Consider the following 14,070-nt stretch of genomic DNA (forward strand, 5'->3'; position numbering starts at 1 on the left):
GCGTACGGTTGGGCGAATCAGTGAGTCAACCTTTTGCAACACAGGCCTTTTGGAACGAACTAGCGTTGAAAAAATTTTATCCCAAGACACCCCAAAAAATTATAACCCCTGCATATATACTTTCTAAAATTTTCTAAAATCTGTATATACATAGAAATTCCTATTTCTAATTTTTCTCCTTGATATATGGCCCAAAACCTTATTTAATTTCTATATATTATGTATTTACTATGATGTGGTCCCTTCAAAACTAATTTCTTTGCTCCCAACAATTCTTTCAATTTGATGGGTAAATTCTAACAAAACTTAAAACTAAAACTAAATTCATGAAAATAATAAATTTATTAATATGGATCCCAAAGTTCTTGATTATACGATATTAAGCTTCTTAATATGGCACTCAAACAATGAATGGGGCGAGGTCCAAGGACTTCAACAATCTTCTGAGCAACAGCCAATCTTTTGAGTCTTTGCATATACTAGATCGACTTAAACTCTTTCTATGGAAAGTGCTAAACAACATTCTTCCTACTCGATCCTTGTTAAAAATCTGCATACCTTTTGATGAAGACCAGGTGCTTTGTCCCATTTGCCAAACAGTAGAGGAAACAATCTCTCATTTGTTTCTGCATTGTCCCTATTCTAGGATTCTATGGAGGCAATCACCTTGGCCCTTGGATATCACTACCATAGTGGGGCAAGGTATCACCAGTTGGATTCTAGCAATCCTAGACCCTATCACCAATCTACAAATTTCTGCACAAGACTCTCAAAAGTTTCAATTGTTTGTTGTTTTAGCAATGGATAGTCTCGGTTTTATAGAAACCAAATCATTCATGAATCCCAAAATATACCTATTGACCTTTTTCTACCTAAAGTCATCAAAGCGTATAAGGAACACAACAAGACTTGGGAATGGAAAATCCTAAGTAGTGACCTCAATGGTTACACCCTCTGTTGGAATATTACTCAATCTCATTTGATGTAGTTGTGAGGTCAACAGAAAGTACGACAACAACAATATATAGGGATCATAATGGAACAATTGTGTCCACAGTAACAGAGTTTTTGAGCAACTGCAATCCAAACCAGGGTGAGACATTAGCAGCCTTCATAAGAGTAAAGGAAGCATCTTCAAAGAACCTAAAAAAGATAATCATAGAAGGAGATTCCCAGGTGGTGATAACAGCCTTGCCACAACCACAACACAATTCAGAATGGATCACAGAAGGAACAATAAGAGATACAAGAATACTGCTACAAAGATTTGAAAGCAGGGAAGCAGTAAAGATACATCGGTCCCAGAATTGGTATGCTACCATACCCCTGATCAAAATTCCACTGTCTTTTAGATTTTCACAGTGGCAAAGACCCACCTTCATAGTTACTTATTAGCTAGTATGTATTTACAATTTCAGTCTATCTGTACTAAGGACATTTTATTAAAGAAGTTTACCTTTTGGAAGAAAACAAAATAGGTCGATTTTGGGAAACCCTGGCACCTGCCCTTAGGTTAGCCAATGAGCTCTACCTCAAATGATAGATATTCCTCTTTAATTAGTGCAGTTTAATTTGTGATTGTAATTGTATTCTAATTGCAGAATGGCCAGCCAACTGGCCATGAATACTAGATGGACTTCAACAAGTAGAGGTCCAAGGACAGCCTGTTGCTCAGAAGATTGGCTGTTGTTCCTGTTCTTCTTAAAGCAAGAGTATAAGTTTATAAGCTTCTGTCCAGAGAACTGCATTATGCTCATGCTCTTACATGGCACATAAAGTCTTGATCATTCGATTCCAATTAAAAAGCTATTCCTTCTGGAAATGCTCCCCAGAGGACCCCTTTCTTATTCTCAACGTACGTGCTTGTTTATCCAAAAGGGATGTACAGATTAAGATCAAAATTGCAAATCAAATAATGTCGTGATATCGTACTGGACCCTTTTCTAGTTGTTTGCTTTATTTTGCGTCACTGTTGCTGTTAAGCCATCTGAAACGTATAGCTAAAATGCCCCCTCTTGAAGTGGTACCACCATGTAGTGCCACATGATTTATTAAAAGTAAAAAAGAAAATATAAAAAAGTTATATTCAAATCAAAAAAGCGTCTAAAAATATAAAAAGATGAAACTTGAAATCTAGGTTCCCTCTACAGCTCCATCTCTTTTATGTTTGTGTTTTTTATTTTTTTTAATAAATTGACATAGCATTACATGGTGATGCCGCTTTAAAAAAATATTGAAGTGGTAAGTTTCAGATGACCAAGTAACATTATTCTTGTATATATTTGTTCACTGATACAAATCTTGAATAACCAATAAATGAAACGTTTATTAGATTGATCAACATGGGCCGGGTTTACTGCCACGACCACCTCGATCGAAGAGTGCTATAACTACAAAAAGATTACACAAAAATAATCCCACAAACTAACGTGAATTTATATGATTCGTCATATCTATTTTACAATAAAAGTAACTTTACAATCTGACAAACCACATCAACTTGTAAAATTACTTTTATTTAATCACTTTGTGACTAGAATATTTCTCACCTTGATCAGTAGGATATATCTCAACTCGAGCTAGTCGTTCTGGAGTATTTTGACTAGCTCTGAGTCTCGCATTTTGATCATTTTAATTTCAAGTGAAATAAACATCTTGAGAACATCAAAGGCAATGTATAATGGGTGTGCATAATGGGTTCTGAATGATGATACGATGGTGGCGAGATTGGTACTTGGAATCTGAGACTCAGATTCAAACACGTAAAATTGATCCGATCAATGGCTAAGAATTTAAGAACTGTGAGAGTTTTAGATAGAAGTTGGTAGTAAATTTTTTAAGGAAAACTCGATCAAATAGATTTGGATTCAAAACTTAGTAAAAATCTAAACTGATAATTTAACTACATTTATCCCCTAAAATAATAATAATAATAATAATTCGAATTAAAGTATTTATGATAAAAACTACTTTATGCCCTAATTTGAGGATCCATATGTTATGGCGTGACAGAGAAATTAAATGCGATTCAATTTGTCATCTCCAATAGTGTTCCACTGGGGCTTTATAAAATTTACCCCTAAGATAACACCTTAATCAAATATATGTAGCTGCCGCAGCTCACGATCCTCCCCCACAATCCCAGAATAGAACAAGACATTCTAACTAACATTTTGGTTGAACCGCCAGGCATAACTCATGTACACGGCTCGTATGGATGAACCGTTGTAACATTCTATAGACCCAAAGACCCTTTCCATAGCACTAAAACTACATTCATTGATGTTATTTTCCTTCCATTTGCCTAGTGTTGGTCTGACGACTCTGACCAAGGGCAATACAATAATCAGGGCAAAAACAAAACACCACCAAACACCTCACCTTTTAGGCAAAAAAGCCAAAGTAGTCTCAAATCTATTCTGAAAACTAAGCAGCGATGAATTGTAGCCATAAGTTAATCGTTTCATATGCCCCCAAGTCTTAAAAACAGAAAACAGAGCATACGATGAAGGGGAAAAGGGGGGAAAACTACAGGGGAACATATGAAGGACATAAAATATACATTTTAGGGCATGAAATTTAAAGGATCTTTTTAATACAGGAAATCCAATTATTCTAGTCATTTCCCTGGTAGAGATCGCAAGCATAGAACCCAAAAATGGAAAACCCATTGAGATTGTAAACGGGATCCTGGAGAATCTCACTTGGCGCCTAAGGTTGGGAAGTGACTAGGATCTTCAATAGATGGGGCTGCCACACTGCTGCCTGCATTTCCACCAAACCCTCCTCTCGAACCGCGACCCCGACCTCGACCCCGGCCACCTGGGTTGTGGTACCTTTCTCCTTCAGCAGGCTTCAAGAACTCATTAATGCTGACAGACTATAAACACCACAAACATAATAATTGAGTTCAGTATTAACCAGAAAGAGGTGGTGATGGCAACACAGGAGGAATGAGAACCAGGAAAACAGTTCAAGGTCACAGCATTTAAGAAGCAAAACATACAAAAGACAGTTAAACTAAGAGACAGGCATGTTAACTGTTCCAACTGCTTATGGAGTGTATAAAGTAAAGCAAATTCCAGCATAAACACAGAAAAGGCATGTGTTTGTTAATACAATTTCAATGTAAAATTAGGCAACCCAGACTACCTTCTTGGCCTTCTCTTCCTTCTCAGCCTCTCTCCGCTTATCCTTCTCAGAACCCTGATAAAAAAAAAATTGCAAAAGATAATTACTGTACTGATGCCAAGTACACACAAGATAAACAAAAACTTCAAAAGTTACCATGGAAAAAAAGGGGTTTCACCAGTTTAATAAAGATGTCATCACTGCCCTTCTTGCTTGAAAGTTGTTGCATGGATTCAAACTCTTTCACATCCACCTTTCTTTCCTCGGTCTTAAGAGCCTGCAGGGCCTTCCTCTTCTCCTCCAGTAGTTTCTCATATTCTTCCAGAGTCATCTCCTGTTATAAAAGGAACAAACCATAAGCTACAGCCCTTTTTTCTATTTATATTTTTCTATTCGGTAAGCATGACCCCAACAAGTGGTGCAATTGAACAGGAATCACATCTCCTGAAGTGGAAATCACTGGCTCGGATCTCATCCCCCTTCTGTTGGGGTCAAACTCACTCGTAAAGAAAAAAGAAAATGTACAACCATATGGTATATCACCAACAAACAGAAGAAAAAACACACTTGCAATATCAATATAGGTAATGGATACCCTAAATGGTTTGTAATCTTATAGGCCGCATTTTACATTTCAGGAAAAACTGGAGCTCAGTTGCCAAAAGATTTCTCATCAATAAAATGTGAACTAATTCAATACGACAAATGCAGTGGATGAAAATCACCACATTTTTAGAAGCTCATTTACTAAACACAATAACAAACACTCCAAAGTAAAAGCTCAATGTTTTCAAATGATACACGATTAGTCTCGAAAAAAATACGATCACATTCAGGATGCTTGCAAGAAGGCAATTCGTCACTTAAGATATCAGTAGAATTTTCTAATGGGTGAGAAATGAAACGTGTAAAGGTATATCACTTCAACACGTATCAATACTTAAACAGTAAGCAATTCAATTGCCAACGTACTTACAGAGCAAAGGGTAACTAAACTCTGACCTCATTCACAATACTCCCAGTACTCAAACCATGCAACAATCATGCAGCCAAATTTATTTATGTTATTTGTTCATATCTATTCCCAAAAGTTATGATTTACGTTTTCTAAATACAAGAACAATGCCTATTATTGTGAATACTAATCTAGAAAATAATATTACTTTCGGATAAAAGAGATCTGGAAGTGCCTAAATTAAGATAACAAGGAACCCTTGTCATATTCTTTGGTCTACTTTGTTAGAGTAGATACGGCAATTGTGTAAGGAAAACCCAATAAGATATACTTGATAGGCTTTATGCATCTATTTCTGTTCTCTGAAAAACAAGAAAGAGTTTAAATGGATTTTTTGGAAACAAAATATTTGAGACAAAATTTAAAGACACCTTATCCTCGGGTTCTTTTTCTTCAGCTTCATTAGAAGGATTCTCCTTGTTGCTGTCTGGAGCCTCTTCCTCAACTACAGGCTTTTCATCACCCACATTCTTTTCAGTTTCATTGACAACTTCTTCAGTTACCCTAAGTACGAAAAAACAGTGAAAGAGCTATATTGACTATTTGATAAAAATAAAGCATATTACTAAGAAATATAATATGTGCCTAAAGAACCCCTAGGGGTTGGCTCCAGTGATAAATGCCTTGGGCTTGGGGGTATGCTCCCCCAGGTCTAAGGTTCAAATCCCTTTGGGTGTAAACAATCTCTAGAGGCCATTGGACTGGAGGATTTTCCATTTGAATTACCCAAGGTGTACTTGCAGGAAACTCCTTGCCGAGGGCCTATACACCCCCGGTATTAGTCTGGACGCCGTTCCAGGACACCCGGTGTCAATTAAAAAAAAAAAAAAAAAACATGTGCCTAAAGAGGGTTCTAAAATTGACAGCAAAAGTTTTACGGAATAGACATACTCAATTTCATCAGTTTGTGTTCCCCAGTTTCCACGGCCAAACCCTTCTCGTTTGACCTCATTTCTGCACATAAACATATTTTAGATTGAAAGCATTTTAATCAATAAACATTTTAATGAAAAATAAAGATAATATATACTGCAAGGAACTGTTAAAGAATAGGTATTCACCCACGCCCAGTCCCACTACGGCGTTCAAATGGCCTTCGAGGACGTTCCCCATCACCAGCTTCTCCATTGCTGAAACCACCTCGGCGACCACCACGGTAAGGACTACGAGGTCCACCGTAGCCCAACCTTTCAGTAGACTTACCTGACTCCCCGTCTTCAAGGGAACCTTGACCAGTGGGGACTGCGCTGTTGCTGAATGAGCTCTCATTGTTGGCAGAATCACGATTGAAACCACCACTGCCTCGGCCACGCCCATATCCTCGTCCACCTCCTCGACCTCCTCCACGTCCACCTTCATTCCTTGCCTCTCTCACTACTCAGATGGAAAAAAAATCCCAATCAAATACCATAAAAATAAGATCCATGATAAAGAACAACATGACTGTAAACAAGAGAACAGAAAACACAATACAACTAAACGAAAAACTTTGGATATTTATAAATCACAACCGCCATAAATAGAAAAAATAGGAGCTGAATTTTTTTTCGTACTAATAATGTAATTACATAAAAAGACGGGAAAAGGACGTATCAGGGCAACTCAGAACTGTACAAAAAAGCAATAGAACATTAGAAAAAAAAATTACAATACGATTTATAATCATGAAATGTTGTATTCCGCAAGAGAAAAAAGCTACATATAATTCCACTAAAATTTCAATTAAATGAAAATTGTAAAACTATAAAACTTACCAGTTATCCATTATTAACCAAAACCCAATTGAACATATAAAGATGCAGCAAATCATGAACCCAAAAATTCTCCATTCTGTACATGGTATAATCAGAATTCCCAAAATATCCAAAAGTATTTAATTATAATAGTTTTCAAACACGTAAGAAAACTCAAATACCACACTATAATTCTAACTAGTCATTTTCCGTCATATACTGTACACAAACACCACCTTTTCTTTATCTCACCTCTTCAATTGCATTTTCCAATAAACTGAAAAAAAAAACCAAGCACAGCCTATCCTGCGAAATCGAAATGGAAAACCCGGAAGTAGAAAACGAAGGGGAACCGAAACGCTCACCCGCTTGCGCAGGGGGCAGGGGCTTGGAGGGGAGTTTGGGCGGCGGCTTGGTCTGCTGCTGCTCAGAGGCCGGCTTAGATTGAGCCGCCGGAGCCACCTTCTTGGGTTGGGCAGCTGCGGCGGCGGCAAGCTTCTGCTGAGCGGCGATCAGCAGAGAGGGGTCCTCGGCGTCGTCGTCGCCTAACAAATCAAAGGGGTTCATGGTCGCCATCCTTCCGAAATAGATATGAAAACGGAAGCGGGAAAGGAGCCCTTTCAGAGATTATAGCACGAAAGGCGACCACAAACCCTAGCTTAACAGCTCCTCCATCGGTATATAGATATAAGAACAGTATAAGCACAGATCTGCGAGACAGAGAGAGGGAGAGAGAGTGAGAGAAACCCTAGCCGCAAGGGAGCTTGTGAGAGAAAGAAAAGAACCTAATCTTGAAACGCTGAATTTATTGCTGGGTGTCTGGACAAAGGACCTCGTGTGTGGTGTGCGACATATATTATTCTATTCTATTTACTTTTTTCCCTTTTTATTTTATTTTTTAATTTGGCTTAGGTTTTTTTTTTTTTTTTAATCAACGTTTCTTTAATCTTTAATCCTTAATTTTTCCAACGATAATTGTGACATCCAGCGGATGTGAAGTGGTTCAGTCAAAAAAATAATAATAATAAATGTATAAATTAATATAACTTAATATAATATATTAAATCTATTTATAATAAAAATAATAATATATTAAATTATATTATTTTTTAAATTTATTATTACGAATATTTTTTTTAAATAATTAAGATCTCGTTTAGATACGTAATTGGTCTCATCACATTTAATTTAATCTTAATATTTAAACACTACTTAAATATAAATACTTTTCAATTTTTTTTTTATACTAATCATTATAATTTTTTAAAATTTTTATATAAAACATAAAAAATAATTTTAACTATTTCAAATCTTAAAATAAATATTATATTTTAATAATATTTTTATTTTTTTCATATTTTAATATTTAATATAAATTATTATTTTATTATTTATAAATTATTTTACTATTATTCATAAATTTTCTATCTCACCGTCTTATTGTAAATCATTTCTCGGATGCACTGGGGAGACTAGGGGATAAGGATTTCGGCCTTTTTTTTTTTTTTTTTTTTCTTCTTCCCCCTAAGTTTTGAGCTTTGGAGGGTTTGATGTTGGGGACTAATTACGAATGTGCCAGTGGACAAGGGGATAAGGATTTTGGGCTAGAAAGGTCGGTTTGGTGGCCACGTGGCATTGATCTAGGCCGTTGAGTGTTGAGGTGAAATAGGCTATCCAAATATATATGATTAAAGTTCCACATTAGTATTCACTATGCGTACTACAATCATGTTCTATCAGTTTTGTTTTTATTTCCATTAAAAAAAGATTTTTGTTTTTATTTATTACTTTTACAAAAATTAAAAAAAACACATTTTAAATTTTTTTTTTTAATTTCCAAACATCATTTCAAGAGAGGCTATCATTCTCATAAAATATAAACATAAAAACAAACATGAATTTTATTTTCAGGAATTTTAATGAGCAGAAATACTCAAAAAAAATGTTCATAATATATGAAATAATTAAATTAATAAACATAGAATAGAATAAGATATTAATATTCCATAATGAAATTATATTTGAAATGGAAAAATCTTATTGTAAGCAAGTTGATACACCAATTCGTACACCAATATTAATATATAATACATATATTTAACAAAATAATATAAATTAAAGATAAAAATAATTTTTATGATATAGGAGATTTTCTTCTTCTCTTAAATTTTTTTTTTTATTTTTTTTAAAATTTAAAAAATCATCGATATGCGATATAGTATATGAAGTCGCTCATATCTAACAAAATCCATTTGGAATTATTCGAGTGATGGGACATGTGTATAAAAGATATAGGATAGAGAAAGAGAATCATGATTGGATCACTCACGAGTGAAATACATATTAATTTGAGACTCGCCAACTTTTATTTTTATTTTTGGCTATATTTACAAGTTGTTCCCTTCACATTGACATGAAGTGACATTTTTAAAACGATCAAAACAATGTCGCTATAAGCATAGAAAAAAACAAAGCGATCATCATGGGATTTATTTTATTGTCGAAATTATATATGCAGATGTATTAAAATTTACATCCCACAAGATGATAAGATTCAAGAGACAATTGGGATTTCAGGCCAATAATCTTGATAAGGATAATTTCACCATCAATATATAATAGGAAAATACTTTAATCATAAAAAGATTATACAAAAGTAATCTTATAAATTGACGTGGATTGATGTGGTTTATTAGATTATAAAATTTTTTTTATTATAAAATAGAACTAACATATCAGATAAAAGTCACATCAATTTATATGATTATTTTCATATAATTATTTTGTAGATATAGCATCATTTTATATAGTATGTCACACACGACTCTCTCACCTCACTGACAGCGCCATCAAAATGCAACATTAAGCTGCAGATTTGAATGATTATTAATCTGATTTAATTCTCACCCCGATCATCATTATTGACATGAAATCAAATTTTTTAGATAATTATGCAAAACTACATCACTAGAAATAATTGTCCAAACATGGAAAATGATGTTTTTATTCCATGTTGTTAATTACTCACGGATACAACTGACAAAAGAAACGCACGTAAACATGGACTCCAGACATTTTCGTGGCTCAAGGAGAGGCAGGAAAGAGATAGGAGAGAGGGGGAGGGTGGGGGATCATGAAAAAGGACAGCAATTCTGCTTGACATATCGATCAAGATTGTTGTGCAGTAGTTCCTCTGATTGTTTCGAGGACCAGTGTGCAAAGACACATGACTGGCATGAAGAAGCACAGAGGATGTAATTGAAGAAAACAAGTCAAACACTTTCCTGTTGGTTATGTAAATAGACTTTGCACCGGTGAGCACTAAACACAGGACCTCTGGCATTGAGCAATTAAGCACAGACATTGGAATTCAAGTGGAGCTGCAGCAGAGTGACCATGCACTTTATTTATAAGTTTACTGAATTACTATATTCGTTCTCTTTTTGATTTATTCATATAGGATGATGCCGCAATGTTAGCTAGCATTTGCTACTCACTCCAAACATCACGTTAGTGGAAAGCATTGACTATTTCTTAAATGTATAGACACTACTCCTCGATAACACTATAACATATCATGGCATCATGAATTAATACAACATAGCTGAAAATTGCGTCAACAGTTATAATATGTATCCATCTATTTAGTTAAATTCGATAGCACGCTGCTGCAGAGTACAGAATGCAATAATCTTTGTCAATCCACGTGCATGAGACAGACTACGATGGAAGTCGCTCCTATCTACATGATCATATATATACATATGGAAGCCATCTCGAAGAGCATGAAAAATGTTGGAGGGCTTGTCAAAATCGTAACAGATCATGAATAGAACTAAACAATCACAATAAATAAGCAAAAGATATTTGTATTTCGATCTTAGCCCATGTCCACAAATGACGATGTGCAGAAAAGTTTAATTCTAAAATAGAAGAGTACCGAATTTGAAGGGGATAAAATATCCCACGAATCCCATATGAACAAGCCCAGCCCACCAAAGGACCTTACTAGAAGACAAAGGAAAAAAGAGGGAGAGGGGACGAGGGAAGAGAATGTGTCAAGAAAAAGTAAGAAAGAGATGGAAAAAGAATGGGAGAAAGCAGAAAGGAGGAGAGTAGAGGTGATACATGCATGGTGCGGGATGGAGTGGACCTTTCCCCGCACCCGTCCCATTACCATGTGGGGTTTTCAACCCCGTCTCCCGCACCCTTCCCCTCACCATGGAAATGGTAGTCATTCCTCATCACTGCAGGGAGGCACACAGAAAGAGAGAACAGATAAAAGGGGATGGTCAGACGACTTGAAGGGAACTTATTCTTCAGCAGCTTCTTCAAGCTCGCGACCTAGGCTCCAGAGAAAAGACTTCCTCCAACAAATAGATCTCAGATCTCCATTGTACGCAATGTCATCATATAGTCGCACCGGGTCATTGCTAGAGACTGTAGACCACAATGATCAAGGCCCAAATTATCACATCGGACCGGAATGACTATTTCTTCCCTTCTAGCCTGTTGTTCAATTTTTTCGGCATCAACATAATTCGTTAAAGATACAAATGTTAAATATTTTAACATGAACATTAATAAATGGATCTTTGATTTTCTATGATCCATAATAATAAACAACAGCAGTAAAAGACGTACCTTTCTCCATCTGTTTGATGAAGAAATAAATCTGGCTATGAGAGAAGGATCACCTTAGCAACTTGGCCTCACTAGTGTCTCCCGATGGCTAGAGGCACTCTAATGTTGTAGGTGAGAACCCTTTAACCCCTCAGTGCTATTTATAGATTTCTGGCCATCATGAAATCTAAGTCTTTGAGTTTGACTATAATTAGAGATCAAGAGTTAATCTTATCTCTTAGGAGTTTCAATCTCATTATAACTCTGACAACTATTTAAAACTCTATCAGATATGGGTGAGTGGGACATAGAGTTCAAATAGAACTCTTACATTCTCCCACTTGGCCCATACGCCCATAAATGATATTTTTCGTTCATGAGTTTATTACAGGAAATTAACCATACTGCGTAAATTCATTTCCTGAAATTTTTCATAGCTCAAAATACATTTCATGAGTTCCGTAATATCAATGTCAAACTAACTACTAATGCGAGTCATGGCAGTCCTCTGTTATATAATCAACAAATTCCCTTCCATGTACCACAACACCAGTAACTTAATTTAATATGATCTTTGATTGGGATAATTAAGGCTAATACTATAATGCCTCGTGTTCCAATTCATGTCTATTGTAGACATTATCTTGTCATCATTCATCCACACATTTTAATGTACATATAAAGTGGAGAGACAAGAAAACAGAAACAACCATAATAGATATCTTTCAATTTTCAGTAACAAAATACTCAGCATATTAATGATCTTTTTAGCATGTTCACATCATGGGTATAAGCATATGACCCATCTTTTCAACATGTCCTTTAAAGTATAATCATTAACACACTATTGTTATGAACATATTTGTTTCTGTATTTTCTCCTTAACACTTATGTATTTAAATTTTCGTTAAATACTTTTCATTCAGAGAAAAATATTCTGAGAAATTCTTACAATACTTTCTTAGTAGCTTAGCTATAAGTCGACAATTCCAAATCCTAAGATAAATTTTCTCAATCAGATACCATACATTGTGGCCTCAAAACATACCACAAACAATTGTTCGTTGTAACGTACCCATGCCGTTAAACGTCAATGGACACAGTGCTTATATTTTCATCACCATAATTTCCCTCATTTCTCAAAAGATACAAATGATTTTTCACACAAATTAGCAAAATAAATTTGTATCTAGCTAGCAATCATGCAACCAACTTTTTCATATCTCATTAAATTAATGAAATAATAATGCATCTGAAGTAAACCATTATGTACAAAACTAAGAAATTCATATAGTTTGATATATAGTAATTAATCCAATATTCTAAAACATTATACTTTTCTGACCCTTATCACTATTCTCAATAATAATTGATGTTAAGACTTAAAAAAGGATAAACCAGGGTCTAAAACTCGTAGTATAAATTTGACTTGCTCATGTTTCTCTATACTAGAGTCAATTTCGTATAGAAAATATTGTAAAAATATTCGTATACTTACTGCAAGAAAAGTATTTTAATCACATTAATGGTTTGAGTTCGACACTCAGAAACAATAATTAGAATTTAATCAATTATGGATGAACTAATGGTGTCATCAAGATCCTCCTTCGGGAGTAGATCTTAATACACAAAGTGTTCTCACCAGTATTAAATTATGTGGATGAACTAGTTGTATCATCAGAATTCTCATTTGGGTGTAAACTCTGACATACAAAGTGTTCCCTCCAACTTTAAATTATATGGATGAACTAGCTGTATCACCAGAATTCTCCTTTGAGAGTAAACTCTGGCATATATAATGTTCCTTCCAACTTTAAATTATATGGATGAACTAGCTGTATCACCAGAATTCTCCTTTGGGAGTAAACTCTGGCATACAAATTATTCACCTCAACTTTTACTTTAATGAATGAACTAGTAATGTCATCAAAACCCTCATTTGGGCGTAGATCTTGACACACAAATTGTTCACTCCAATTTTATCCACCTTACTATGGAGTTTAATGATTTTTCACCGAAATTAAGAAAATCTTGTACCTTTAGGCAACCAATATTTTCTTTAATTTTGATGTAAATCATTTGCCCCATATTAGATAAACAAATATACATGGCATGATAACGAGAGCCAAAATAAACAATTCATACATGTATTTAATAATAATATATACAGAAGATTTAATACATATATTTAACAATAATAACATGCATATGACATTTAATAAAATTTAATACATGTATTTAACAATAATAACATGCATAAAATTTAATTTAATACATGTATATACTAATAATAACATGTATAGAAAATTTAATAAACTTTAATACATGTTTTTAACAATAATAACATCCATATAAAAGGAAATTAAAATTTCAGATTTTTTTTTTAATTCTTTTTCGAGCTGGGCCACAACAGTGGCCCTTAACTTTCTCTCGGGTTGGGCCAAGGCCCAGGCCCAAGCCCAGATCCTTAGTCTTTAGAAGAAACCCTACTGGTTTCTTTTCGTCTTCCCTCAACGCACGTTACACACAGCGCCACACTCTTCTTCCCTCAACACGCAGCGCCGATCA

At 34.8% G+C, this 14,070-nt stretch overlaps 1 protein-coding gene across 1 annotated transcript; it reads right to left on the reverse strand.

The window, feature by feature from the left end:
• Window positions 1-3,382: 3,382 nt before the first annotated feature.
• On the reverse strand, window positions 3,383-7,775 carry LOC121238492 (RGG repeats nuclear RNA binding protein A-like). Its single transcript, XM_041135380.1, has 8 exons — window positions 7,665-7,775; window positions 7,245-7,589; window positions 6,208-6,520; window positions 6,038-6,100; window positions 5,518-5,650; window positions 4,310-4,465; window positions 4,153-4,206; window positions 3,383-3,880 (listed from the first exon to the last, which is right to left on the reverse strand). Exons 2-8 carry the CDS (start codon window positions 7,453-7,455, stop codon window positions 3,701-3,703), a joined length of 1,110 nt encoding a protein of 369 aa, XP_040991314.1. The 5' UTR covers window positions 7,456-7,589; window positions 7,665-7,775; the 3' UTR covers window positions 3,383-3,700.
• Window positions 7,776-14,070: the final 6,295 nt, after the last annotated feature.

The sequence above is a fragment of the Juglans microcarpa x Juglans regia genome, chromosome 7D (assembly GCF_004785595.1).
Source record: "Juglans microcarpa x Juglans regia isolate MS1-56 chromosome 7D, Jm3101_v1.0, whole genome shotgun sequence".
NCBI lineage: Eukaryota > Viridiplantae > Streptophyta > Magnoliopsida > Fagales > Juglandaceae > Juglans > Juglans microcarpa x Juglans regia.

Bases quoted from the DNA above. Each gene is read 5' to 3' on its own strand.
- LOC121238492 (XM_041135380.1), bottom strand. From the start codon at position 7,455: ATGGCGACCATGAACCCCTTTGATTTGTTAGGCGACGACGACGCCGAG. The intron at 6,521-7,244 runs GTGAGCGTTTCG...CCATCTGAGTAG, and splicing joins CCTGCCCCCTGCGCAAGCGG to TGAGAGAGGCAAGGAATGAA. The intron at 4,466-5,517 runs GTGTCTTTAAAT...CTTTTATAACAG, and splicing joins AAAAAGAACCCGAGGATAAG to GAGATGACTCTGGAAGAATA.